The sequence below is a fragment of the Rhineura floridana genome, chromosome 3 (genome assembly GCF_030035675.1).
Source record: "Rhineura floridana isolate rRhiFlo1 chromosome 3, rRhiFlo1.hap2, whole genome shotgun sequence".
NCBI classification, from domain to species: Eukaryota; Metazoa; Chordata; class Lepidosauria; order Squamata; family Rhineuridae; genus Rhineura; species Rhineura floridana.
Genome location: NC_084482.1, coordinates 45,508,221 through 45,533,063, shown reverse-complemented (window position 1 = coordinate 45,533,063; position 24,843 = coordinate 45,508,221). Strand labels below are relative to the sequence as shown.

At 43.4% G+C, this 24,843-nt stretch overlaps 1 protein-coding gene across 17 annotated transcripts in view; it reads left to right on the top strand.

The window, feature by feature from the left end:
* The window catches only part of LOC133379763 (cholesterol transporter ABCA5-like), a 108,457-nt gene that overhangs the window by 43,884 nt on the left and 39,730 nt on the right, over positions 1-24,843 (top strand). For all 17 annotated transcript variants that reach the window (XR_009761256.1, XM_061615656.1, XM_061615657.1 and 14 more), the window contains 13 exons: positions 1,612-1,780; positions 2,295-2,353; positions 2,679-2,789; positions 3,738-3,913; positions 4,504-4,623; positions 8,954-9,092; positions 9,634-9,724; positions 10,027-10,166; positions 11,529-11,648; positions 12,139-12,340; positions 13,033-13,202; positions 14,722-14,894; positions 24,182-24,319. Coding sequence is in view for 16 of the 17 variants with exons in the window: in XM_061615656.1 (XP_061471640.1) it covers positions 1,612-1,780; positions 2,295-2,353; positions 2,679-2,789; positions 3,738-3,913; positions 4,504-4,623; positions 8,954-9,092; positions 9,634-9,724; positions 10,027-10,166; positions 11,529-11,648; positions 12,139-12,340; positions 13,033-13,202; positions 14,722-14,894; positions 24,182-24,319 (1,808 nt within the window). In the remaining variant the exon portion in view is untranslated. The remainder of the gene's footprint in view (positions 1-1,611; positions 1,781-2,294; positions 2,354-2,678; positions 2,790-3,737; positions 3,914-4,503; positions 4,624-8,953; positions 9,093-9,633; positions 9,725-10,026; positions 10,167-11,528; positions 11,649-12,138; positions 12,341-13,032; positions 13,203-14,721; positions 14,895-24,181; positions 24,320-24,843) is intronic.

Genomic DNA, 24,843 nt, shown 5'->3' with positions numbered 1-24,843 from the left:
CCTCCTGAGGGCGCTGGGGCTCGATAGCCAGACTGCATGGGATCATACTGCACAGGTTGCACTAGTCATGTTTGGAATCCTGTTGTTGACGTACTTCTCCATCCACACAAGTTGCTCATTTTCCCCACAGACAATGAGCAGATTGTCTACACCTCCCCCAACCTCCATGCAGTGGGATAGTCCAGACATAAAAGTAACAGGTTGCAGATGCGGTACTTGTTACAAGTCCTGGTGATCTAGGCCAAGGCTATTCAGGCACCAAAGGACATGTAATTGATGTTATCTATGTCACCCAGAGGAACATGGCAACCCACCAAAGATTCTCGGGTACCTGTCAACTGTATAAGAAAAAATTGGAACATTTTTGAAGCATTCCAGGGAATGAAGTTACTTATGTGCTGGAAACAGTGTGATATTCAGTGCTAGAACCACTGGAGTTAATAGACATGATTAACTTAGGTTCATTAATTTCAGTGGGTCTACTCTGAGTAGAACTTAATTGAATACAACCCAGAGTCATCAAAATATTTCAGACCAAGTGTTTGTGACTGTTTTTCTTTTAAGTTTGAGATTGTTGATCAGAAAAACAAATAATAATTTGGATGTCTCAGACAATATTCTATGCTCTATAGGCTGGTTTAGACATAATGCCTAACCATGGTTTGGTGCTTTGTGGATGAGGCTTGTGCCCACACACTCCCCCTTCCCCTCAGGCATTCAGATTTCCCCCCTTAGTTTTAGGTTCTTGTTGAAAACAGAGTTTGCCATTTCTTCCGACCTGGAAAAACTATGGTTTGGACAAGCCGTTGCCTGGTTTGAATGAAACATACATTCTAGTTTACTGAGAACCTTTTGTTACTGCTGGGTTCAGCTCACAATCTGCATATGCTCCAGAATTATGTTATTCTTTTAGCTTTGCTTAGCAGATGACTGTGCAATACATACATGCACATTACAAATGCGCAGAGGAATGATTATTTGCCATCTGCCAACACAGGTGTGAGTCTCTATTTGGTCTTGATTAGTGAGAGCAAAAGTCTCTTTGTCATGCTGGAGACTGAATCAGTAGCCATCAGCATTTCCTAAATTTGAACAGCTTTATTCTCTATAACTCAAATCCAAATATGGTAAGGACTTGAGACAACTTAGTTCCATTAGTTTCTGCCTCTCATCTTTGCCCCATAGGACTGCCCAAGCTTTTGTAGGAAATTTGTACTGTTACACCTGCAGTGTTATGAGAACATAAGTGAATGACATGTGAACAAATTTTCCCAGGCTGCTGTTCAAAATTATTCTGGAAAGACTGTTAAAAATGCATACTTCTGTTGGATTCAGAAAAGGCAGTTATATTGCACGTGTCTCCTAATCCATTTGAGTAAAGCTATTGAGCTTTAGTTTATCCAGATAATTCAAGAACATGCTTAAATAGTACACTGGCAAACCATCCTTAATCAGGTCCTAAATCCAGAATAAAGGCTACAGTTTTCTCAGCAATCTAAAAACCATCAAGCCAGGCAGGAAAGCAGACAACATACATGTACCTAGTATCAGTATACTGTGCCCAACCTGTAGATGACATTTATAGGCCTTTCTTCCCCTTTTTTTGCTCAGGGGAATATGGACTGCGGAGAAGCCCTTTTTTTTTCCTGAAACCGTCGTTTTGGTTAAAGCGAACAAGAAATTACAAGGAATTATATGAAAGCAACATTAATGGGAACTTAGATTTCAGCGAGATAATTGAACCTATATCTTCTGAATTTCAGGGAAAAGAAGCTATCAGGTATTTATTTTATTTATTTATTGCATTTGTATACCGCCCGATAGCCGAAGCTCTCTGGGCGGTTTACAGCAATCAGTACAGTTCAGGTATGACTGAATACGCCTCAGTTTAGCTTCAATTGCTAATGTCTGTTACTAATACTTCTGTATAAGTTTAAAGTAGCAGTAATTCTTTAATCTGCGAGCACTAATTACCTGCATGGTCAAATAGTATAGTGTAAGAAATATTATGTGATCGTTTTCATATGTAAATATATAGCAACTGTCACATGAATTCATTATTTTTATCATATTAATTTTAGTAAAAGAAAAATGTCCCCATTAGGAAAAGACACTGTTAACTACTGTAGTTCTTTTGAATATGTAGATCAGCTTTCATTGCAAAGCAAAGCAGTATTATTTATGGTAACAAAATATGTGCTCATTGTGCATTGTTTACTTTTATCTTGCTAGGGAAATTCTACCAGAGCTTTGTGTCATTTTTCAAAAAATGAAATTAGCTTTTCTTCTTTCAGAATCAACTGCGTGCACAAAACATTTGTTAAAAAGGGTGAAAATGTGGAAGCTCTAAAAAGTAAGCATTTTAACTATCTGCCACAAGTGGGAGCCCTTGCTCTTCAGATGTTCCCGTTTATTATATACTGATAGTGGGAGAAATGACATAGCACATGGGCAAGTTTCTCTTAACCCTCACTGACTACTACCTCTTCTAACTGTTTAGATATATTAACTAATAGATGCGATATGAAGTCATGACTGTTCATTAAGGACGAGTGGTACTCTACTCTGTCTGGCAGTGACTTGAATATTTAATAATTAGGCTTATAGCAACACTTTCTAATGTCATTAATTCCTCTCTCCACACTTACCCCCCAAAAATTGCTTCATTCTTTTATTAGGTTTATCCTTTGACATATATGAGGGCCAGATCACAGCATTACTTGGACATAGTGGAACAGGAAAAACAACCTTAATGAACATTCTTTGTGGATTGTGTCCACCTTCTGATGGTAAATATCAAAATGTGTCCAGTTTATCAGATTTGGGGCCTAGGAAAGAAAAGCTAAAAGAAGCAGTCTTTTTGTTTTTGCCTTAAAGATTTCGAAAAGAACTTACAGGAAGAATTGAACAGATGGAACTACTTGCCCTGGTCCATAGACCATAGAACAATGACTGCAGCAGCACTCCTGCTGGTACACTCAGTTGTGTGTAGCAATGGGCTCCGTTTCTGCAATAATCAGATTTGCCATTGGATTAATTATTATTTCTGATATTCTCTATCTTTGTGGAGAGAATTTTGAAGTAGCAACTCTTCACACTTGGTTTCCGATTCATTTTTCTTTTTTCCAATTCGTTTTTTTTAAATTGCTTTGAAATCATCAATAGTATGTGTGATACTTTTATTAATCTACTTTCTGTGTGAGCTCTTCAAATGTGTATTCCCTTTCACCGCTATCGTTGAAGTGTTGATTGTAACTGACACAGCAACAGGGAGGAATGAGGTATTGATTGTAAGCAGCAGGGGGGAAGACACTGACTTGATTATCTGCCTTAATCTCCTCTGCAAATGCACTTGAACAAGAATGTAAACAGGCACTCATTACAGAGTTCAGAATAAAGATTGATACCAGTGGGGACTTGTGAATAAATAGTGATTAAAATATTGATAATTCTCTGCAAAGCAAAACTTTTAAAAAAATATCCGAGGAGATCGAAAAAATGAAAAGATACCAGAGGGAAAAAGAAATTGGATCGTCAATGGCCACTAGGGGTCTACACTTAAAAACAGAATGTAAAAAAGGAGAGGATTCCATTCCCTAGTTGTGTGGATCCTGCCAAGCTCCTCCTGCAATTCCAATGGTCCACAGTTACCTTTTTGTCTTACCATTTCTTTTGTCTTACCATTTCTTTTAATTACCTATCCTAATGGTAATTTGTCCTCTCATTTTTTTCATTAGGCTTTGCATCAATCTATGGATATAGAGTTTCTGAAATTGATGAAATGTTAGATGCAAGAAAGATAACTGGAGTTTGCCAGCAGTTAGATATATATTTTGACGTATTAACAGTGCAAGAAAATTTATCAATAGTTGCCTCAGTTAAGGGGATACCTCCCAATGATATGATACAAGAGGTGAGTTAATTGGATGTGATTACTACATGCAATCATTTAAACTAATGTCAAAATATTATTAATGTTTTCTGTACAAGTAACTATACATTTTTATGAACTTACTCAAATTTTTGTTTGTCCAAGGTTTTAAAAACCTGCTCGTATAACATTCTGCTTTATTTCAGTAGTCATTCTAAAACAGAGAAGCTGGAAGGACTTAAGATTATAATTGGGGGGTGGTGAGGAATAATGTGAGGTGCGGAAGGACATGCATTTTTCCTTTACGAGTACCGTTAAACACCACTTTACCCAAGTTTAAAAATGCTTGATCTGATGCAAGAGACTTTGTAAAAACAACAGAAAATGAGAAAATAGTGAGTGTGCATCAACAACAGATTCTCTTCAAAAAGCTCCTACCTCTAATTCTCAACCTGCTTTTTGAAATTGGTTGGGGGGGGGAGAAGAGAAGGCTAAAGAACACTTTAGAGGTTCTAGATTGTAACTATGTTACTATACACAGTTTTTGCAAGCCATCCCTAGCCTTGGGGATATAGCATGATAAGCCTCTAAATAAATCACCACTAAATACTTTTTATGCTTGGTTTTACAAGGTCCAAAAAGTTTTGCTAGATTTGGATATGCAGCCCATTAAAGATAATCAAGCAAAGAAGCTAAGTGGAGGACAGAAAAGGAAGCTGTCAATTGGAATTGCAATTCTTGGAGATCCAAAGGTAAACAGCAGAAGGACTGAGTGTCCATAATAATTTGTAATTTTCATGCAAAAATATATATTTTTTGCACCACATGTAACAGTTGAGGATATGTAGAAGTATTTGCACTGCATATTCTTTAATTCTATTCATTATACTGTTGCGCGCATACCCAATTTCCGAGCGGTGAGATTCCAGGGGTCCCTGCGCTCGCCCTGGGCTTGGTTTCCTTGGGAAGAAGGTCCGCAGAGACTGTGGTGTCTTTATGAAATATGGTTTATTTATTTACACATTCCAACCTGAGCTTAGGATGGAGGGGTTCAAGGCATAAGCAGTCCAATATCCAGCTTTCCCATCAGTGTTACAAGAGGCATCCTAAAGCCATGGTGCAGAGAGACAGCCTCTCTGCCTACCTCCAGTTCCCAGCCTTTCTCCAGACACAACTAAAAACACAAGCCTCTCCTGGGCCCCAGGAAGGGGGGAAGGCTCTGCTGAAGAGTTTCAATGCCAAAAGGGTCTTCCTGGCCCATTCACCAGTTGCTGGGCACCTGAAAAGCCCATTAGCAAACTGGCCACTCTATTAGCTTAACAAAAGAAACTCATCTGGCCAGCCCCTCACTCCAAGGCACAGGATTCCAAATCAGAGGCTGGAAGGGGACTCACAGGGATCATCCAAAACTCACAACAATACTATTTCTGTTTTTAAAATGAAATTGAAAATATCCAGGTGTTCTGTCTTACTGGAACTGACCAGGATTTTTACTTCTAGTTCAGTTCCAATAACACTCTTGGTGATTGATGTCTGTCTGTCTGAGAAAACTGGGCAAGGTCATTGGAAGTATGAGTCAAGGTCACCTCGCCATGCTTTATCACCTGCCTTGAGCCTGAGTACCTTTGCACAATAGCTGAGGAAAAGGGCTTTTGATTTGGCTGCTCTGCTGGCAACAAAACCTGAGGGGTATTGCACAGGGAGGGAGTTTAAACACTGGACTCGATGGCCTTGTAGGCCCCTTCCAACTCTACTATTCTATGATTCTATGATCTTCACTTCACTGTATCAAACTGCAGTCAGCCCCAATTTTAGCAGCACAGCAGTACATACTGTGTAGGACAGTGGTTCCCAACCTTTAAGAGTATGGGACTCCCTCTAACCTCAAAACATTTTGCAACCCCCACATGTTAATTGTTGTTGCTACTGCTGCTGCTTCTCTGGCCATCACCACAATTTGTATGCAGGCAGACAAACAGGCAGAAAAGAGGAATCTGCCTGGCAGGAAATTAAAGCCCCCCCAAATATAATAAATTTAAACACAGGGTTCATGCAAGCCTATAGGCAAAATCAAAATGGGAGCAAACTTGGGCACCAGGAATAGGGGCGGGTGAGTGTGAGTGGGCAGAGAGAGAAGAAAAAGAGGGATAGAAGTAATGCAAGGGGGGGCTACTTTAGCGGGAGGAAAGGCATGTCAAGTTGTGGGTGGGGGAGGGGTTTGGTGGGTCAAAAGAAGGCAGTAAATAAGAGGTGGCAGTGACTGGAAGAGTGAAGAGGAGCAGCCACATGGAAGGGAGGGCACTTGGGACATGAGGGCAGGGAGGAAAGAGGAAGGGTTAGAGTAAAGTGGGCTGCATGTCCATTCTAGGTGCTTCCTTTCTCAGAGTGACGTGTAGTGTCAGTGAGACCTCAAAACAAATGCACATGGTCCCACTTTGATTTTTTCTCTCACTCCCCCTCCTGTCCCCTTACACCAAAGGAAAGACATCCGTGGGAGGGAGAAGAGGGAAGTAGACAGTGAGCACAAGGGTGGAATCCTCCTCAACCGCTGCCTCTTTCCCTCCCTCTCTTTCTCAGACCAACGGGTGAGGAGTGAGCTCCCCATCTTCTTTTCTCTCTCCCCCCCCATCACCACCACATTCCCCTTAGCCTGGTAACAACCTGTGTGGGAATAGAAGAAAATGCACAGAGAAGGGAGAGTGTGCTGTTTGCATTGTAGAAGTCTGGTGGGTTGTGAAAAGGAGTTGAGAGAAGGCCAGGGGACCCCCCTCCCCTACACACACACACACACTCACACATGCCATGTCTGCGCTCTCCTCCTCCTGCTATTACTGCTGCCGCCACCAGTACGGACAGCATGCAATGTCTGGGGCGACCCTTCTCCATAAGGCATTAAGGAGCTGGGAGCTCAGGAAAGGCAATCAGCAGCTGGTCTCCTGGCAGGGCAGGGCGAGGAGATGGGAATGAAAGTCTCTTGCACTTGCTCAGTTCATTTCAGCCATCCTGAAGACTTTTTTTAAAATAATAGTAATTCCTCTCTTGGCTCTTCACGTCCCCCTCCTCGGGATGACTTCTCAGCCCCTCTGGGGATCATGGACCCCAGGCTGGGAACCAGTGGTCTAGGGTAATTCCTTCCCTAACCCCTTGATATCTTTGTGGAATAGAACCAATGAAAAATTGCTGCTGTGGAGACATTGCCTCTCCTCAACCCCCTTCTCTATTATTGTCACTGTCATGGCTTTTAACTGTTTCTAATGTTATGTTTCTTCAGTAAGGTTTTGTGTAAGTGTAGCCCTCATTAGAAGGTTTTTGGGAGAGCAGGTTGTCTTCCTTTAGTCATTTTGTCTGCATTTCATCAAAATCCCTCACGTATGCAAAAACCCCTATCTTGTGTTAGGGTGGTCCTCTTTCATAGTCTTACGAGCCAAAAAGGTTAGTATTAGAGGAAATAAGTTGATCACTCATGAGGAATTGTGTGGAGTGGAGAAATAAACAAGAGGGATTTTTTTCTCCCCATTGACCTATAATATAAGAGTGCTAATATCTGGGTTTAGCAGAGTAGCTTCCTAGTGACCTGGCCCCGAACCTCAGCAGCCCACCACTAGAATGCAATTTTCCTATAGTGTTCACTACTGAAATATGATGCTAGTTGATCTACAAACTGATAGGTGCTCAGTCACCTGAGTTTGCCATTAGATGGAACAAGTAGATTTCAGTCACTTCCCATTTCCTCTCCTCCACTACCTGCAACAATAGGTCAGCATTCCATAACCACTGAGCGTAGTCCTCATTGAAGTGCTCACCTTAGAGTTTTTCCCCTAAATACTTCGTATTTTTGCAAACCTTGCAGTACCCTTGAGCGCGTTGATATCTCCATTTTGAGCATGGGTGCCACCATTCTGGCTACATAAGCACCAGCATTAAAATAGATGATGATGATGATATGAGTATTTTATTGTTAATAATCTCATTGGCAGGCCCATAGTCAGCCTAAAAGTTCGGGGGAGGGGGTAAGTAGGGGAGACAGAAAAAAATCTGTAATAAATTTAATACTTTTTTGGTAAACATTTGGGGCAAGACATTTTTTAGGGGGGTCGGGCCTCACCAGTCCCCCCCCCAGTTATTGGCTTGCTCATTGTTGACCTGAAGTTCAATGGGGCGAGTCTACCCCTGAAGGACCAGGTCTGCAGCCTCGGGGTTGTACTTGATTCCAGGCTGTCCATGGAGGCTCAGATTTCGGCAGTGAGCCGGGCAGCCTGGTATCAACTACACCTCATACGAAGGCTGCAACCCTACCTTCCTGTTCATCAGCTCCCACTGGTGGTACACGCCCTGGTCACCTCTCGATTAGATTACTGTAATGCGCTCTACGTGGGGTTACCCTTGAAAACGGTCCGGAAACTACAACTTATACAAAACGCAGCGGCTCGACTACTTACGAATAGTCGCCACCGGGATCACATCACACCAGTGTTATTTGATCTACACTGGCTTCCAGTTGTCTTCCGGGCCCAATTCAAGGTGTTGGTATTAACCTTTAAATCCCTATACGGTCTCGGCCCAGTTTATCTTACGGAGCGCCTTCAACGCCACCAATTATGCCGCCCAACAAGATCAGCCACACAGGGCCTTCTCTCAATCCCGCCGACAAAAACAGCTAGATTGGCGGGAACTAGAGAGAGGGCATTCTCAGTGGCGGCCCCCACCCTTTGGAACTTCCTCCCACAAGATCTACGGCACGCCTCTTCCCTAAATGTATTCCGTAAAGCCTTAAAGACCTGGCTCTTTCAACAGGCCTTTGGGATTTCCGGGGAGGGTTAACTTTTATGACTGAAATGCCTCCTACCCTGCACTAGTATTGTTATCGCTCCTGTATTGCTGTACTGTTCATATCTTGTATTATTGTATTTTACTGTATGGTGTTTTAACTGTTACATGTACGTCACCTAGAGTGCCCATCGGCCAGATAGGCGACACATAAATTAAATTTTATTATTATTATTATTATTATTAAATAGTGTTTGCTACTTTCATTATGAATACCTAGATTTTTATCTATTACTTTCCTTGGCCAATGTTTAGGTATTACTCTTAGATGAACCAACAGCTGGCATGGATCCATGCTCACGACATACCGTTTGGAACCTCCTGAAAAACAGAAAAGCCAATCGAGTGACAGTGTTCAGTACCCATTTCATGGATGAAGCAGACATTCTTGCTGGCAAGTGCAATTTGGAGGACTTTTTGTTCAATACCAGTTTCAGGGCTGGCACCAAGCATGGCTGGGCCCTTTGGCACCAGACTACCCCAGGTCCACATTGTCATGCTCCCCACCACACCCTCCCAATGCAGGCGGCATGGGCTTAATTAAGCCCACCTGCCCCACCTACCTCTCACATTGCTGCATCAGCGTGCTAGTGGTGACATGGGAAGTAGGTGGGGCAGGCAGGCCTGTTTAAGCCTGTGCTGCCTGCATGGGGTGTTTCCTGGGAGGGTGGAGCTCCTGCTCTGCCATCCGCAGCAGTGTTGGGTTTCTGTGTCCCACGATACAACACAGGCATGGATCGCTGATTGGGAGTTCCATCGTCCCAGTCTAAGGAGGGGCCCCTCAGGGGGCCTTCTGGGCTGCAAGGGCCCTCAGCCAGTGCCTGATCCGGCTGCCTGCTAGTGCCGGGCTGACCAGTTCGGTAATACATCCAGCTTGTTCTCTTGGTTGTTACCTTCGGTTATATCAGTTCATAAAGTATCTTCTTTGTGTCTAGATCGGAAAGCTGTGATTTCCCAAGGAATGCTGAAATGTCTTGGCTCCTCTCTCTTCCTTAAAACCAAATGGGGAATTGGCTACCGCTTGAGGTATCTGTAGTTTGAAAGCCTGTTTCACTGTGTGCTGTAATGGCCGCAATCCCAGTCGAGAGTTGGATGCTATTAAACCTACTGAAGTACATGGATTGTGACCAATATCTCCTGCTTTGTTGGAAGATTAGAATATGAATATATACTTACATTTTGTACTTCAGTTGAATTAAGAAAATACAGTTTCTCTTTAAATTAGCTTACGGTGTGTAATTATTGCTTATTGTTTCTAAATAACAACACTGAGTGCTGCCTTGTAAACAAAATGCTTATATTTTATGGGTTTTTTTGTTTTTCCTTAGCATGCATATAGACAGGTACTGTAACACGGAAGGCACAGCATCTTTGATCAGGCAGCATATCCCTGGAGCCAGTTTGTTAAAACAGAATGAAGAGCAACTTGTATATGCCTTACCGTTTAAAGACATGGATAAGTTTTCAGGTATAATGTATCTCTATATTGAGCACCAGTGAATCACATAAATGACTTTTAAAAAGTAAATTACAGACACAGGTGTCATTGATCCAGATAGGGACCCCGTTGTGGGGTGTAGGGAAACCATACCTTCTTGCCCCCAACTGTGGTCTCAGTCTGGATCTCCACCTACACACTTGCTATTTGCATTGGGTGAGTCTTGGAAAATTCCCATTGGAGGGTCTAGCTGGCCTTTGTACCAGGCTTTAGTCTTTGATTTCAGTCCAGTTATGTGGAAGACAAAGATGATGGCTACTCTGAAAGAGGACTGCTGACTCCAAACTGGTTTTTTCCACAGATATTTCTTTTGGAATGTGAGGAAAAGGTTTCCCCAAGCAAAACAAAACCCTCAATCCTCAGATACGTATTTGTCACTATCATGGTTGAAGGAAACAACTATGTATTGTTGGACTATAATGTTGTATATCAGGGGTGGGGAGCCTTTACGGCTCCACAGGCACATCCTTATCAGGGATCTGTCTTGTAGACCAAATCTGACAGCTGGGCAAGGGCCACCCACGTGACAATCACTTGATATCACAAATGACATTGGATGATTTGGTGCTTTGGAGACCTGAAGTTGGGACTTCAAAGCACTTTTCAGGCAGCAAAGCACTACTAAAAGAAAGTTTTTTTCCTTCATTTCAGCAACTATTTTGGGGGTTGCATTGAAATAGCTGCTGAAACTAAGGGAAAAAAACTTTCTTTTAACAGCACCTTGCTGCTGACACATGGGTAGATCAGTCCTGCTGAGCGCTAGGTTCAAGGGCGCTAGGTCCAAGGGCATGTCCTATAGGGAGCTCTCACGTACCCAAATCAAGCTTCATTGACCTCCCCTCACATCAGCCCAGGCACAGGGAGTTCAGTCCTGTGTAGCTCTGGGTTCAGATGCATGCAAGAGTTCCCTGCAGGGTGCTCTTTTGCACACCCAGACCAAGCAGGATTGACCTCCCCACATATTAGCTGATGCGCAGGAGTACAAACTTGTTTTGCACAAAGCTTCAGGAGCTCCTGACAACCAGGTACTTTGGAAGCTGTGCAAGGAGGCTTTGCAAGTGCTGCCAGTCAGCAGAATCTGTAAAGCCCCTTTTGACTTATAATGCCCCACATTTGACATCAGGTGTTGCATGGGTGTGCATGGCTTACCCCAAATGGCCTGGTGGGCCAAGTTTGGCCCATGGGTCAGAGGATCCCCACCCCTATTGTACACTGTCATTAAACAATAATTGATAGCAAAACTTTGTTGTTGTACTAAGGAGCTTAAAGTTAGAGGACATGATTGCAGAGAAATGTATTTCCAAGCAGTAGCTTAACTACTTCTTCTTACAGCACTGTTTGCTGATCTAGACACTCATTCCCATTTGGGTGTTATTTCTTATGGAGTTGCCATGACAACTTTGGAGGATGTGTTCCTCAAGCTGGAAGTTGAAGCTGAAATTGACCAAGCAGGTGAGGCACAATTACAGTACTCTCTGTAGGTTTTTTTTAAAAAAAACCCAATTATTGTTAATTAAATTTTAATCCTGCACTTCCTCCCAAAGGAACCCAGGGCAGCAATAACAATCATGATCAAATTATTAAATTGTGTTTCACCTTATAAAATAACATTTGTAATTGGTAATAGTGTACAAGATCACATTCTTATGAAGTATTTAGAATAGGAGATAATTAAGATTGCAATCCTAACCACGTTTATTAGGAAGAGGCATTGAACTCAGTGGGATTTAGTTCTAAGGATTCTAATGTAAGGTTGATAACTTTGTAATATTTTTGGTCTTCAAGCTTGTGTTTCCCAAGATGCCAAACGCCCACTTATAAAGCACACATTTTCTATCCCCCCCCCAAAACATGGCACCGATACTTGGCATTTCCAAATTAATATGAATCCCAGAGAAGGGATAAATTCTAAATTGCCAACCTGTTCTGTTCTCTTTCTTAGATTTCAGTGTATTTAACCCAGAACAAGCTGAAGAGGAAATAGATACAAAATCTGTTGATGAGTTTGAGCAAAGTCTTTTACTGCTTTCTGAGACAAAATCTTGTGCCGTGAGCAATAAGTCTCTTTGGAAAAATCAGGTTTTTACTATGGCAAAAGTTCATTTCCTTAACTTAAAACGGGAAATTAAATCAGTGACAGCAGTGTAAGTATTTCAGCTTTATCTTTATTTGAATAAAATATAGGACAGCATTGAAATTGGTGAGGAAGAGAAAATTCTTATTTACATAGGTTCTTTCTCCACAATATGCCTCTGAATTACCAGTTGCTGGGAATCACAAGTGGAGAAAAGTGCTATTGTACTATGGTCATGGTTGTGGGCTTCCTGTAGGCATCTGATTGGCAGCTGTGAGAACAAGATGCTGGACTAGATGGGCCTTTGGACAAACTGAGGAGTTGCATAGCTTCGCCCCTTGCCTACTTAGAAGCATGACTGTTCTTATGTACAGGCCTTAGAGCCTAAAAATCCATTTGGGGGGGGGGGAGATTGGCTTATTTGTGTCTGAGCAGTAATTGGAGCTTGACTTAGCCTAAAAATATATTAACATTTTTTAAAAAAATTCTGAGCTGTTCATATTCCAAACCAAGTGATTATGGGTTTTGACAACTTCACTGGTTAAGAGATCCTGAGTATCTGTTAAGAAGTCCTGAGTATATATTGATGTTTATGGATCTTGTGGGCTTCCCTAGGCATCTGGTTGGTGATTTATTTATTTATTTATTTCCTTTGAAAGACTGTGCAAGTCAGCCCATCGCTGATCAAAAGGACAAGAATTCTTAAATAGACGTGATATAATTTTGATGTTTTACTTACGCTTTTTCTTTTCTTTTGTTCAGGTTCTTGCTATTCACAGTGTTTCTTCTTATTCAGATTTTTATGTTTCTTGTACACCATTACTTCAAAAAAGCAGTGGTCCCTATCAAACTCTCCCCAGACTTATACTTTCTTAAGCCCAATGAAACTCATCACAAGTACAAAACCAGTCTCCTTATTCAAAATTTCACAGGTAAGGATAATATTTATTTTACACATTTTATTATTTTTACATATGCATTTTTATTGTATTGTTTTATTTTCTTATACTGAAACCCCTTGAAATTATTTTTAATGAAAAGTGGTACAAAAGTGATTATAAATAAATAAACTAAATTATAATTACAATTGCTTAGTTTATTACAATTTCTGGCATTTCCAAGTTTTTAGCATATGTTGTACAATGGGAATAAATTGAAACTATAGTTTGTGTTCGTTAAGATTGATCAGCATAATGAATGGCTGATGGATGACAGATAGCAAGCTCAGTCCCCTAGAGCTGAAACAAATCTTGGTGTTCCTCTTCTGTTGGCATCTTTTTTGCCAACAACTATTCTCCTTCCCCTTCCCTACCACATACTGGAACAATGCAAGCATTCTGAGGGAAAATAAAATGGTGGTGTGTGCCCTACTAAAAAGGCAGCTCTTGCTGCTGTCACCACTGCTGCTAGTGGTGAAGGGGGACAGGGAATTTAAAAAATAGGAAAAACCCTGCTATTATTCTTAAAGATGAGCAGGCCCCCTGAATCTTGCTGCCACTGCTCTCTGTTGTGGTGGTAAAATTCATTTTTCACTACCACAACTATAGTAAAAATTCTTACTTTGGAGATCCTAAGCTCAGTCCTAGTTTCTAATGAATGAATCCAGTGTATGTACTGGAATTCAGACTTTAAATTTGTGTTAATCATTCATAGTTTGATTTCTGAATTATTGAAGACCTAAAAGCAGCCTTAGGGCATCAAGCTAATGTTCCATTAGCCCAATACTCCATCCCTGGTAGCTGCCAAAAGCATATACTGGAGATTGTGAGATAAATTAATAATACTTTGGAGGAAATATTTAACAGCAAGGAGTGGCAAGAACTGGCTATCTCCATTAATAGTACAGCTGACCCCCAAACTGCTGACATATTTTCTCCTCTATTTCCACGTTTCCCCCAAGCTTTTGAGTTGATAACTTTAAGATCTCTTCTGGTCGTTTTAGATATGTTATGCTATAGCATATATATTATGAATGAGTAAGTGAACAATGATTCTTCACAATTACAATGAATAAATGGCAGCACAAGTCTTGATATGACCTTAATATATATATGCATGAATTATCCACAGTCAAAGCTCCATTGGTTTATTTATTTATTTATTACTTGATCTATATCCCGCCCTTCCTCCCAGCAGGAGCCCAGAGTGTTCTAATGAATGCATGGGGTTCCTAGTGAACACAGGCCTCCTGTATGCTGCAATAACAGTGGCAGCCCCATATGTGCAATCGGGATATGTTTACAGAATTTTCTTTGGCCTAGTAGAGAATATTACTATTTACTATTTGTTTATTGAATTTATTACCTGCCTTTCTTCCTAAAGGAGGCAGCTCCTGCATGTTTGGAGCTTGGTATGTGCACTGAATTCATTAGCATGCAGGGAATTGCTACAGTTGTGGTACTCGCATATCATTTTCTTCTTAATCTAATCTTTTAAATTGTCTTAATCTAGGATCAAACATTGATAATATCATCAGATCTCTTAGGAGCCAGAATATACTGACAGAGATACTCAATGGCAGTGATCATGGATCAGCTGACTCCCATGGTACAGCATTAAATGGCAGTGGTTATGTGTCATTTGCCCCACATAATGCAGGATTAAATGTATTTAGTGAAGACAAGGTAAGAAGAAATACTGGTCCTCGGAGGACATGAAGTGCTATCATAAACTATTGTGTGTGTACTTATGTGTGTGTGGTTGCAAGGCATGACCTGAAGCAGCCTTCACCAACGTGATGTCCTCCAGATGCTGTTGGACTATAACTCTCGTGTTGTACTGGCTGGGGCTGATGGTAGTTGTAGTCTAACAACATCTGGAGGGCACCAGGTTGGCAAAGGATGATCTGAAGGCATATAATGGAGCACGCTTGCCAAAAGCCAGTTAAGTTTAGGTGTAGTCTGTGCCTGGATGGCAATTGTCTGGGAACCCTATGTACACTTCCCTGAATTCTGTGGTGGAAGAAAGGTAGGCTATAAATGAACAAAATGACAGTAAATAAAGTATATTTTTAATTATTATTTTCAGTGCATAAATGCTTGTTGAATGTATGGGTAACCACTTAAGGTGACATACAAAACATAAAAACTGATGAAATCATCAGTAAAGTATGCAGACCTATGAAACAATAAAAGCTTCAAACAAGAAAACATGAATGAAACAAACATTATAAGCCTAAAAATGTCCCCAAACACCCAGCTCACAATCAGGAATGCCTTGATGTCTTGGCAGAAGAAAACCAAAGCAAGGACAACATAAGCTTGTCTAGGAGGGCATTCCACAGTGTAATTGCCACTACCAAAGAACCTCTACTCAGTACCCCGGTATATGAAACTTCAATGATCAATGGGACATGAGCAAGCACATATCTGCAGAGGCTATGTATAATGTGGAGAGTATATGGGAGCTGACATCCCCTAAGATACTTGGGGCCAAGGACATTTAGGGCCTTTAAGCTAATTATCAGGTAACCACCAATTTAGTCTTTGCTTGCTACCTAGACATTATTTATGTTCTCCATTGCTTGCTTCCTGCCCATGTCCTCTGTGTGTGACAAAGAGTAGGAGAGGAGGGTTTGGGTTTTGTTGCATTTTCAGCAGCAGGCTTCTGTAGAAGCAACATATGTCTGCAAAGCCGCCAGAAAAAGAGCCACCTATTGAAGAGACTTGTAGAGATCTGATGATAATTGGCATGTCAAATTAGGTTTGCAGGCTGATGCAGATGAACATATGTTTGCCTTGATACGTTCCCTATGACGTATTCCTGCCAAGAATATAATTGCAGAATTCCACACTAGCTGAAGCTTCTGAACTATCTTCAAGGGCAGCCCCAAGTTGAGTATATTACAGTAATCTAACTGGAAGCTACCAACACAAAGAAGACATTGGTAAGATCAGAGTATTCTAGGAAGGGTCATAGGCAGCTTACCAACCAAAGTTGGTAAAAGGCACTTGTGACTGCCAACATATGGGTCTCAGAAGCAATCCAGAAATACCCCTTGGCTAATTGCCATAAATCAGCTAAATAGAATCAATTTTTGGCCATATCCATTTAGTCTTTTTTTAAATGGCAGCCTGAATATAATCATCTCTGTGTCACATGATTTTAAGTGTCAGTATAAGATATCTATTGGGTTTTATGTTGTGCTCTTAAATAACGTAATGAGTTTTTAATGTTCTTTGTGGAAAAAAAAGAGACCACTTTCTTAGTTTGAATGGAATCCACATTAAACAAAGAAATAAATAGCATGGCCTTATTGTATATTATTAAAGCAAATTGATTTTCCATAGGAAGTGGGCCATCACTGTGGGAAATAGTTCCACCTATCGTGCGAAGGCAAGAATGTTTTTGAAGTCAAGACTAGGGACGTCATGCCCCTCCCACTCTCCAGTTCATTCTTGCCTTCGTACGAACAAGATTGGAATTTCACGTAGCATTTAGCTAAGTCTCGTATTTGTTTCTCTTTTTCTCTTCAAAACCTTTTTGCTGTTTTTTGTGTCTAGCCTACTGAGGATCCCCTCAGAGACCGCGGCTGCGGCTCTCTTCCCCCTTTCCTCAGGGCTATTTAATTCCTTTTATTCCCTTGATTGGGGTGCTCTGAGACCGCGGCTGCGGCTCTCTTTATTTTTGCAGTTTCAAGCCCCCTCCCCCCCCCGTAACCAGGGGGCTCCCTCAGTGACCGCGGCTGCGGTTCTTCTTCTTCTTTTTTTTTTTTAGATCGCTTTTGATCGCTTGTGAGGGAAGGGGAATCCCTCTCCCTCCCCCCCCCTGATCGTTGCCGCGGCTGCGGCTGATCCGATCTCTGCGGGAGCTTGCAGCTGCGGCTCCCGCCGTTATTACCTTACCGCAGATCGCCCTCGCTACGTGGCTTAAATCCCACTGCGAAGGGCTTTACAGACCGCAACGGCGGCTCTCTCTGCGGCGGCTGCCGTGTGTTCCTCTACCTGCTCTTCCAGAGTTTCTTTTCCAACCGCTACTGCGGCTTTCGGCGAGTCCGTGCTGGCCAGCCCTTCCCCCAGTTCGCTTGCGACGGCCGCCATTGCTCCTTCTCCCTCAGCCCCGTTTTGATCGTTTTTTCCCGCCCGTTTTTTTTCCGGGCGCCATTTTTTGAAATTCAAAATTCCCGCCTTTTTTTGTTACCATCTATTTAGCTTCGGATACCTCCCCTGCAGGCTACCTATCTGTATGTTTGTGTGTATGTGCTGCTGACAAACTTACACAAGGCTGATTTACACACATTTTTACTGTGGCTGTAATCATAGTGGCTGAATTGTATTATTAAGGCTGGAGCTCCAATCCTAGTGGGCTGGATTGTATTATCAAGGCTGGAGCTTTAATCCTAGTGGCTGGATTACATTATCAAGGCTGGAGTTTTAATCCTAGTGGCTGGATTACATTATCAAGGCTGGAGCTTTAATCCTAGTGGCTGGATTACATTATCAAGGCTGGAGTTTTAATCCTAGTGGCTGGATTACATTATCAAGGCTGGAGCTTTAATCCTAGTGGCTGGATTACATTATCAAGGCTGGAGCTTTAATATCAGTGGCTGACTTGTATTAAATCTGATTTACATTACATATCCTGCCCCCTATGGGGCCGTGAACAAGCCAAAAATCCAGCCCACAGCACTAATCTGAGTGTGCCAACTCTAAAACAGCCTATATTATATTAACGTGGATACCTCTGTGCATTCTGCCCCCTCTGTGGCAGTGCATTCGCCATCTGCCAGTGTATCCTACCCCCTCCGTGGTAGTACGCTGTGCCAGTTCGGGTCTTTACATTCTGCCCCCTCCGTGGCAGTGTACTGCACCCAGGTTCATATAAGATGGCAGAACAGCCAGGCATGTCACCATCAACACACATGGTGCCAGATCAGCCAGACATGCCACAATCAGCCAAGCCACAACATACTAACACGTCTAAGACCAGACATGCCAAAGCACTGGCTAAGACAAAACATCTTTCCAGCCATAGTAAACCAAAGCGTCCTCGTTATGTTTCTGTGCCAACAACCACCACAGCACAGACACACATAAGTGATATTTTCCATTCTCCTGCTACTGCCTCTGACGAGGAAGAGTTTGTTGGCTTTCCCCCTCACGGTTCGCCTAACGAACCTACCTCTGGCTTACCGCCTCAGACATCTGTTCCAACAGCCCACCAGGCACATACATCTCACACATCTGGTCTGCAGCTGTCTCCTGATTTCCTCTCCCAACTCCAAGCCATGCTGGCTTATTTCACACAAATGCAGTCACTACCACAGGTTCCTGCCATACCCCCACTCAACATGGACCAACGCGCGTTCCATGCTGCTCATCCTTCCTGCTCGCCAGATCCCTTCGATGTAGCCAGAGGCAGATGTACGGACGAAGCCTCGTATGCGGAGGAGTTAACTTTCACTGACCATGTTGAAGGAGACGACTGGAGCGACTATTCAGATCATGAGGAGGATACATCGTATCGCTTGTTCAATACCTCAGATTACCAACCGCTCGCACGTAGGGTACTTCATACCCTTGGTCTCCAGACTGCGCCCTCAACTTCGTCCGCTCCAACTCTCAAAGGGGCCAAGGTCCTCAAATCCCCTGCACCTACTGAACACTACATCCCGGTGCCGGACCCAATTGCCAAATTAGCTTCCGATGAATGGGCCCACCCGCTCAAAGCTCGACGCTTCAAGAACATGGCTGACAGACTTTACACCCTAGCCCCAGACTTCGCCACCAAGTTAGAGGTCCCTGGCATAGATGAACCGATCGCTCGCCTCGTTTCACGATCTATCTTGCCCAGGGAAGGGGAATCCCACCTAAAAGATACTACTGAACGTCGAATAGACTTCGCCCTCCGCAAGAACCACGAGGCCACTGCCCTAGCCATGCGTGCCTCCGCCTCAGCCTCCATCTTCTCCAGAGCATCTATGATGTGGCTGGATGACCTTCTAGAGGATGATAACCCTGATCCTGTCGCCTTCAAAAGAGCACTATTGAAATTACGTAAGACAGCAGCTTTTGTGGCCGATGCCACTTTGGATGCCACCCAATTAGGGGCACGAGCCATGACGACTCAAATAGTCGCTCGTCGTACCCTCTGGCTTCGCCACTGGCAAGCTGATTCAGCGGCCAGATTGAACCTGTCCAAGGCCCCTTACTCCAGATCTCTACTCTTCGGCGAGGAAGCTCTAAAGGCAGTTCTGGTTGATCCAAAAGACGCCCATAAACCGGTTCTAGCCACAGTCAAGAACATCGACCACAGGCCCTTTAGGCGATTTCCCTCCTTTCGTTCTAACCAGCCTTTTCGAGGAACGCGGCCAGGAGGACGAGGCCGCGATTTCAGACCCTATGATTCCAACGCATTCAGGGGTTCCTGGAACCGACGCTTCCAGGGCAGAGGTCAGTACCAAGGGTGCAGGGGCAACTCATCGTCCTCATATAGGGGAGGTCCTCGCCTACACAAGTAGTATTAACGCCATCCCCATAGGTGGCAGATTACTTAATTTTGGAGATCGATGGCTGCGCCTCACTAAGGTCTCCTGGATCAGGGGCCTCTTCACTTATGGCTATACCATAGAGTTCTGGGCAACCCCATCAGACAGATTCCACCCGTGTCCTTGCCCAAGGGCACCAGCCAGGCACAACATCATGCAGACAGCTATACATCACCTCTTGCACATAGCGGCAATAGAGCCAGTTCCCACAACTGAGAGATCGGAAGGGGTGTACTCCCTCCTATTTGCTGTGCCAAAACGAGATTTATCTTGGAGGGCGGTATTGGATCTCAAGTTTGTCAACCGTTTTGTAACATACCGCAAGTTTAAAATGGAATCTCTCCATTCCATTACCGAGAGTCTGCATGAAGGAGACTTCCTGGCTTCTATCGACCTTAAGGAAGCGTGTCTCCATGTACCCATTTGCATAGCCCACAGAAAGTTTCTTCGGTTTGCCTTTGGCCACCAACATTTTCAATATAGAGCGATGCCATTTGGCCTCTCCTCTGCTCCAAGAGTATTTACCAAGGTGCTACTCATCCTAGTGGCTTACCTTCGGACCCAAGGGGTTCATATCTACCCATATTTGGATGATCTGCTGATACGGTCCAAGTCTGAAGAGCTGGCTCATCATCATTTAATGATCACCCTCAATGTTTTGCAGACCTACGGCTGGCTTGTCAACTTCGACAAAAGCCATCTCCAACCAACCCAACGCCTACTACATCTTGGGGCAATGTTGGACACCCTGCAGGCAATGGTCTTCCTGGCTCCAGATCGCATCACTGCCATCACAAGCATCGCAAGGTCCCTGATGCAACAAACATCCGCAGACGTCATGCTTCTCGCCAGAGCGCTCGGGATGTTTATCTCCACAATCCACATTGTGCCCTGGGCTCGGGCTCACACTCGGCCCCTTCAGTGGACTCTGTTGCCTTTTCAAAAAGACATTGCCAGCTCCAACCATCGCAAAGTTCGTTTGAGCCCCGCTCTGCGCCTCTCCTTCCGCTGGTGGACCAAGGTTCAACACCTCTCCAAGGGCACGTCGTTCAGAGAACCCCGCAGAACCGTCGTGACCACAGACGCCAGCCTCATAGGTTGGGAAGCCCACTGCAACTCCCAGTACGTTCAAGGGGTTTGGCCCAACGCAGAGCAATCTCGAAGCATCAACTGGCTGGAACTAAAGGCTGTCCACTTGGCTCTATGTCATTTTCAATCTCTGTTCCCTTTGCATCATGTGCTCATTCGAACAGACAACACGTGTGTAAAATCACATTTGAACAGACAGGGGGGCACCAGGTCTCGTCCTCTGCAGGACTTAGCCTCCCTCATCTTTGTCTGGGCAGAACAACATCTACAATCCCTGAAAGCAGAGCACCTCAGAGGGATTTGGAATGTGACAGCAGACTGGCTCAGCAGACAACAGATCTTCCCAGGAGAATGGAAACTTCATCCAGCCATTTTCCATCGTCTCCAGTGTCGGTTCGGCGCCCTCTCAGTCGACCTGTTTGCTTCCAGTCACAATTGCCAGCTTCCAAGGTACTTTGCTCGATACCTGGACTCAACAGCAGAAGCAGTGGATGCTCTGACAACACCGTGGCCGGACGGTCTATTGTACGCCTTTCCTCCCATACCATTGTTAGCCAAAACCTTGAGGAAGGCGCGAACCGAAAGGGCACAGCTGGTTCTGATAGCACCATTTTGGCCACGCCGACCGTGGTTCTCAGATCTACTGGCAATGTCAATGATGGATCCTTGGACACTTCCAGTAACGCCAGACCTCCTATCCCAGGGCCCAGTACTGCACCAGGACCCTACTTGGCTCAATCTAACAGTGTGGCGTTTGAACGGAGACACTTGAGGTCAGCTGGACTGTCTGACGCTGTGATTGATATTATTTTGGCCTCGAGAAGACCATCTACCACTCGCATTTATCAACATACCTGGGTGGCTTTCTCCAAGTGGTGTCAGTCCCACCACCACGATCCATCCCAGGCCAATGTGCACCAGGTGCTCCAATTTCTCCATACTGGCTTTATGATGGGACTTCGACCCAACACTCTACGTCGACAGGCGTCTACTCTGTCATCCATTCTCTCAGTGTCCTCTCCTGGAGATCATATCTCCTCACATCCGTTCATCAAACGTTTTTTGAGGGGAGTCGCCCTACGCTCTCCGGCTGTTGTCCATCGGTTCCCCTCATGGAGTTTGCCGAAAGTTCTGCAGGCTTTGCAACGCCCTCTGTTTGAACCCATCAGGACTGTGCCCCTACGTATACTGTCCTTCAAGGTCCTGTTTCTGATCGCAATCACATCTGCCAGACGCGTTTCGGAGTTGGGCGCATTGTCTTCTGCTAGACACCTCTGCGTCTTCCATAAGGACTCTGTTGTGCTGAAGACTGACCCTTCCTTTCGTCCCAAGGTCGATTCAGTTTTTCATTGCAACCAGGACATTGTTTTGCCTTCCTTTTGCCCGAATCCTACCCATCCTCTCGAGAAGGCTTGGCATTCGTTGGATGTCCGGAGGGCTCTCAAGACCTACCTGTCTAGGACCCAAGAGATTCGACGAACGGAGTCTCTGTTTGTATCCTTTCAACCAGGGTCTATGGGGCATAAAGTATCCAATCCTACCTTATCCCGTTGGTTAAGGGCATGCATTACCTTAGCATATGAGTCCCTGAAGCTGCCAGTTCCTGCTAGTATAACAGCTCATTCTACTAGGTCAGCTGCCACTTCGGCTGCTTTTGCTACTAATGCTCCTGTTGCCGATATTTGTAGGGCCGCAGTCTGGTCTTCCCCACACTCGTTTATAAGACATTATAAAATTGATCGTTATGCCTCTGCTGATGCTTCTTTTGGCAGATGAGTGTTGCAACAGGTTCTTAATGAGGATTAACATGTGGGTGGTCCCTCCCTATATGGGTTGCTTTGGTACATCCCACAGTGATGGCCCACTTCCTATGGAAAATGTACCATTGGTCTCACCTGAAAGGTGATTTTCATAGGAAGGGGCCATCACGACCCTCCCAGTTGGAGGATGACTAGCGATTTTATCAATGGGTTACATGTTATTGTTTCCATATTATATTTAAATGTAAGAGTGAAGTCAAGACTTTTAGTTCTGTTATGTTATGAAGTTATGTTAGAGTCATGTTGTTATGCATGTGACTATTATGTTATTTTCCTGGCAGGCCTGTTGGCCTTGTTCTTGTATTTTTAGATATCTCTTTTAGACTCGCTACGAATGAACTGGAGAGTGGGAGGAGCATGACGTCCCTAGTCTTGACTTCAAAAACATTCTTGCCTTCGCACGATAGGTGGAACTATTTCCCACAGTGATGGCCCCTTCCTATGAAAATCACCTTTCAGGTGAGACCAATGGTACATTCTAAGATATTACCTCTGAATTTCGACTAAAATGAAATTTGGGATGAATGAGTTTGGATAACCATCCTCAGGCAAAATATTTGTATGAATTTCAAGGAAAGGTGGAAGAAGGTTAAGTCAGAATAGCCAAGTTTCCCAAATGATTTATATGAAGGCATCCTCCAGTATCTTTTTTTTCTGTTCATCATGTGCTCAGCTTACTGTATCTTTCCGGCTCTGTCTTAACTTGTTACATTCTTGCTGTTGATCATTTCTATTCCTTTTTGAGTCCCATGACCACTTACATCTGCTTTCCTCTTCCTGTTTTTTCATCAGGCCATCATATAAGTTGCCTTTTCCATATTCTTCCTGTGGAAAAGATCCTCTACTTCCCAGTTACTTCTCCTGCTGATAAAACAGCTGTTCACTTTAGAAAGTCATTTGCATCTCTTTAGTTAGTTTGTTCATATCTGGCAGATTTATGGTATGGGTTTGTCTTTGCTGGCCTCAAAAGCCAGGATAAGATGGCATTTCATGCCTCAGGAATGTCTCCTATTCATCATAAGCAGTGATGATAATAATAATAATATATTCTGAACTCTTTATTTGTAGCTGTAAAAGGTGGAAGCTTATTTTTAAAAAGTAGAGGAGAATCACGCAATTGTGATTTAACAAAATCCTGATTATCGTTATAAAATATTTATAGTGCTTTCACAAGCCATTAAATAAGTCCCAAACTGGAGCCATTGCTCCTTGGAATAAACACAGGGCAATAACATTCTCTGATATGGCCAATCACTATTTTTACAGAGTGATTTGACTCCCGACAATCAGGCAGTGCGTTTATAATATTTATCAAAGTGCAGCTGTAATGCTGTAGCATACTTTTTAAAATCCTTAGAAGCATGTGATAGATATTCTTTATTCTGAAGGCATCCTCACGAACAGGTCTTTGCCAGCCTGATGTCCCAGTAGTCCTATCTGGGTCTTCTCAAAGCTATTTGAAACTGTTTGTTTCGATTCTGGAAGCTAATTTGATAAATATATTTTGTTGTTGCAGAGCTACATCTTTACAGTGGCTTTTAATCGTACCATGGTACATTCTTTACCTGTTATGATGAATATCATTAGTAACTTATATCTGCACAGTTTAAATGTAACTGAAAGCATCCATGTCTGGAGTAACCCTTTCTTTCAAGTAAGTGAATGCAAAACCCAAAGACTGATAATATAAATTGAAGTCATAGGGAAAACATAGATATTGTTTCTTGGGGGATGAGTGGATTGGATTCCCCCTGTTCTACTCCATTATTCCTCTATGGAAGGGGTGGGGAACCTTCAGCCCACGGGCCAACTTGGCTCTCCGTGCTACTCCATTTGATCCACAAGGCCATTTTGGGGAAGCCACGCCTGCCTACCCTACACTTGACATCATACATAATGTTAGGTGTGGAGCGTGTAAGGGTGTAGCTTCAAAGGAACAACCAAGAGCATAAAGTGGGTTCCCAATTGTTCCTTTGCTGGAGCAAAGCACACTCCCAATGAACAGCTCATGGGTGATAGGAGTGCACTTTGCTCAAGGAGGGGTAAGCGGTTTCCATTCAGTAGAAACTGCTTCTCTTTTTCTGTGCTGTTCCTTAAAATTCTGATTTCAGAGGTTTCAAGGAGCAGCATGAGGCACTATGCAAAGCCCTTTGGAAGCTGCTTCATCCTGCTCCTTTA